The 3808-nt window shown below is 31.7% G+C and overlaps 1 protein-coding gene across 1 annotated transcript; it reads right to left on the bottom strand.

Annotated features, from left to right (window-relative positions):
• Positions 1-6: 6 nt before the first annotated feature.
• On the bottom strand, positions 7-3175 carry LOC102674083 (esterase FE4-like). The gene is made up of 8 exons (XM_006619020.2): positions 2870-3175; positions 2248-2536; positions 1815-2000; positions 1536-1735; positions 1118-1274; positions 698-1024; positions 385-529; positions 7-188 (listed from the first exon to the last, which is right to left on the bottom strand). The coding sequence occupies exons 1-8, from the start codon at positions 3002-3004 to the stop codon at positions 44-46; spliced, it is 1584 nt and encodes a 527-aa protein (XP_006619083.1). The 5' UTR covers positions 3005-3175; the 3' UTR covers positions 7-43.
• Between the last annotated feature and the right edge of the window lie 633 nt (positions 3176-3808).

Here is a 3808-nt window from a genome sequence, read left to right as displayed (position 1 = left end):
AAAAATTCGCACACAAATCAATTTTCCGTCACAATCCTAAAAATTATAAACCCCGTTCGAAGAACAATAAATGTTCCGGGACGGGGCGAATTCGTAACTCCTCCCCAATGTCCAAATAAGAGAATTCGTCCGTGGTTACGGGATTCCAATCGATATCGACAAACTCGTCTTTAATCGAGACGGGATCTCTGGAATTAAAACGTACATTAAAAATATATATATATTAATAATAAAAATAATAATAAAAATAAAAATAATAATAATAAATTATAATAAATATATATATATTAATATAATATATAATAAATATAATATAATATATATTATATAACGAATCGGTGATATCCCACGAAATTTCAAAATTCATCACAATCATGCGTTTACCCCGTTTTAGCGAAATTCGTCCACATCTTGGTCATTCGTTCCAACGTGATCCTGTCTTTCGTTCCAATCGCCGGTGGATCCGGATTTTCAACTTTGCATTTCGGCAGATATAACAAGTACGCGATATCGTCCACGTGAGATGTTCCTGAGATAAATCATTTGATATAATATAGATTTCTCGAGTTAATGGCCTTAAATATCGCATTTGTCACTTAAAACACGATTATTATGGAAATATCGTGATGCATTGATATATAAGATATTACGTGTATTAAATATAAATAATAAATAATTTGGAGAAAAATATAGTTACCGGAAGCTTGGCGTTTCACTAGCAGATCGGTGGGTGTTTTCTCATTGCCAACGTAGGAAAATTTGCAAAAGTAACTAGGCGAGGTTACCCTTCTTATTCGATCCTGCAGCCATACGATCGCGGGAATGGCGAAATAAACGTGGCCCAAAAATTCCGTCAATTCATCGAAATTATTGGCGGTGATTGATTTCCCATTGAAATAACGCTGCTTCACCGATCTGTATAAATGTTTAACTTTCTCGTCCTCCAACATCTTCAACGATCCTAAGTTTCTCACATGCGTCAATAGATATAAATTGAATATTCGCACGAGTTGCTCATTTTTATCTGAAAAAGAAAGAATATACATATATATATATATATTATTATACATATGATTTTATTATTATAGTCGATTTTTCTTTTTAAATGAAAAATTACTTTGCAAAAACATAATGAACTCGTTGGACGTGTGACTGACCATCACAGGGATGTCTATCTCTTTTTTGATTAATTGCTCGAAAGACTCTGGTAAAACAGGATTCTCCGCTATTTCGTCGCTATTCATTCCAAAAGCAAGGTTAAAACTTAATTTCTCCTAAAGAAATAAGATATATATATATATATTTTTTAAAGATGAAATCGATTATTTTTATTTTTTCAAATTTGTTTAAAAGAAGCTTGGAAGAGTTTTGTGAAACGGAAACTTGTCAATATTTCAATTCTTGGTAAAATAACAAGAAAATAGAAAGAAAACATTTCGAAAATTTCAAGAAACTTTGTGATTGTTTGTTATAATAATTGAAAAAAACGTTTGATTAAAAGCACAAGGTAAATATGAAAGGAAGAATATATTTGCCTCTTTGGACAGGAGAGCAGTCTGAGCGCGTGCGATATCTTCAGCAGATACTGTCCGCAGGAATTCGATTACTTCGACAGGATCGTTTGACAAATTTCCAAGATACTTGGCCAAATTAAAGCCACGCTCTGGACGGCTTTGATTAATCGCCCAAAAACTTCTCATCGATCCGCTTTGCATAATCGCTTTGTGGAATAATCCTGAAATATTAGAACAACCAATTGTTAGCCAAGAAAGCTTAAAGAATAAATATTTCAATTAAATAGATCGATTAAATACCCTTTGCGCGCGGCGACATGAGCAAAGCGTGGGTTAAAGCTGCCCCGGCGCTAACCCCAAAAATCGTCACGTTGTCAGGATCTCCTCCGAAACTGGCAATATTTTCCCTCACCCATTCCAATGCCGCGATCACATCTTTCAACCCTTGATTCCCTGGCGCCACTTTGTCACCCAGATTTAAAAATCCTTCAAATACAAAATTACGAAAATACGAAAATTAAACTCTTTAACTGGATCATTTCTTTTTAGCAATTGGATATGGAAACTCTTTTGATTTGAACAGATAATAGATCGATACTTCTTGAATGGCTCGATAATCCAATTGCATTCAAGAGAAAAAAATTATTTCAAAATAGAGAAACAATGAATCTGTATGATTTTAGATACTCGATACTTTAATCCGATAAATGGATAGATAATCGACGAAACTGACCGAATGCTCCGAGCCTGTAGTTAGTCGTGACGACGACAACGTCTTTAGCGAGCAAATAATCAGGTCTGAAGTGTTGAAAGCTTGAGGAGCCTATCGTAAATGCACCGTCATGAATCCAGAACATGACTGATTTCTTTGATTGTGAAAGGGAGTTAGTGTAGACGTTCAGATACAGGCAATCCTCGTTGCCGATAATCAATGGTGGAACATCTTGGGCCTGGGAGCAGATGTACTCGTTAACGTCGGATGTGTCCTTTACGCCAGTCCATGGTTCAGGTGGTTGCGGGTCCTATATTTTTTTTTTTTATAAAAAAATTGCACGAATCAAGGTTATTAAACGGTGATGTTTAATAACCTTGGTTAAAATAATATCGCAATTGCAGTTCGAAACTTTATATTTAGATTTCAATAAATCGACTCGACGATTTCTAAAATAAACTTCGAATGGCAAATAATTTATTAGTTAGATTTCTATATTTTGCATTCTAGTGTATAATAATTCTTTTCAATTCAAGGAGGAAATTATGTAATATATATAAAATTCAAATCATAAGATTAGTTGCTTAATTAATGATGATTAAAAAAAAAGAAATTATTATTAAAAAGAAAATTGTTGTCATACCTTGAATCTGAGCTCTCCAATGGGGGGAGCAGCGAAAGGTATTCCTCTGAAAGCTATGTATCGAGAGCCTAGGCTACTTTCTAGTTCCGCACCTTTTAATTTGCCTTCTTGTACGATTACTATTAAATCACTCATTTTTTTCACTAAGTTCTTATTCAATTATTATTATTGCAATTATTATCGTTGTTATTTCGTATAAATGTTCACAGTTTTGACGCAAAGTCGGGTTCGAATTAATTTTGATTTTATATAATTTTAATTTAAGATTGCGTATTTTAAATTTTAATTTCTTTTCAAATTTAGATTCACCTTAAGACAAACCATCACTTGTAATTCGTAAGAATACTCAACTGCTAATAGTGTACTTACATGTAAGATTAAATTAATCTCGAATCTTATAAAAATATAACTATCTAACTTGAGTCTTATATACACAATAAAACTCTATATTAAGTAATTTTATACTCGGATTAAAAGATATCTGTTTATTCTTTATCCATGTATTTTTGATTTATACTCTATTTATCTTCTTTTTTTTTATTCCCATCATGCACTTTTTTGTCCACTTCCGTTGTGAAATGAATATGTAACCGATTTGTAAAGATTTTAAAGTAGCAAATAAAAAGCTGAATAAATTGCAAAAAAAGTAATTATATAAAATACAGAACATAATGATGTTGGATAAATTATATAATAAAATACTCGGCGGTATAAAATAGTTAGATTAAAAAAAAAAAAAATACCTAGACAACCGACATCGACATCAAATCATCAAATAAAAAAGAATATTGGAAACACATTAGAAAATCAATAATAATAAACTGTGATTTCCAATGTATTTACCAATTAGATATTAAAACACAATGTGATACTTTAAGTATTCGAATAAGTACACAAAATAAAAAAAAAAAAAATAACGTGAAAATAATAAATTATTAT

Source organism: Apis dorsata, unplaced genomic scaffold (assembly GCF_000469605.1).
Source record: "Apis dorsata unplaced genomic scaffold, Apis dorsata 1.3 scaffold_383, whole genome shotgun sequence".
Taxonomy (NCBI): Eukaryota; Metazoa; Arthropoda; class Insecta; order Hymenoptera; family Apidae; genus Apis; species Apis dorsata.
This window is presented reverse-complemented; position numbering and strand designations above follow the sequence as displayed.

Bases quoted from the DNA above. Each gene is read 5' to 3' on its own strand.
- LOC102674083 (XM_006619020.2), bottom strand. From the start codon at position 3,004: ATGAGTGATTTAATAGTAATCGTACAAGAAGGCAAATTAAAAGGTGCG. The intron at 1,025-1,117 runs GTAATTTTTCAT...TTTCTTTTTCAG, and splicing joins GTTCATTATGTTTTTGCAAA to ATAAAAATGAGCAACTCGTG. The intron at 189-384 runs GTAAACGCATGA...TTTTAATTCCAG, and splicing joins ACGAATTTCGCTAAAACGGG to AGATCCCGTCTCGATTAAAG.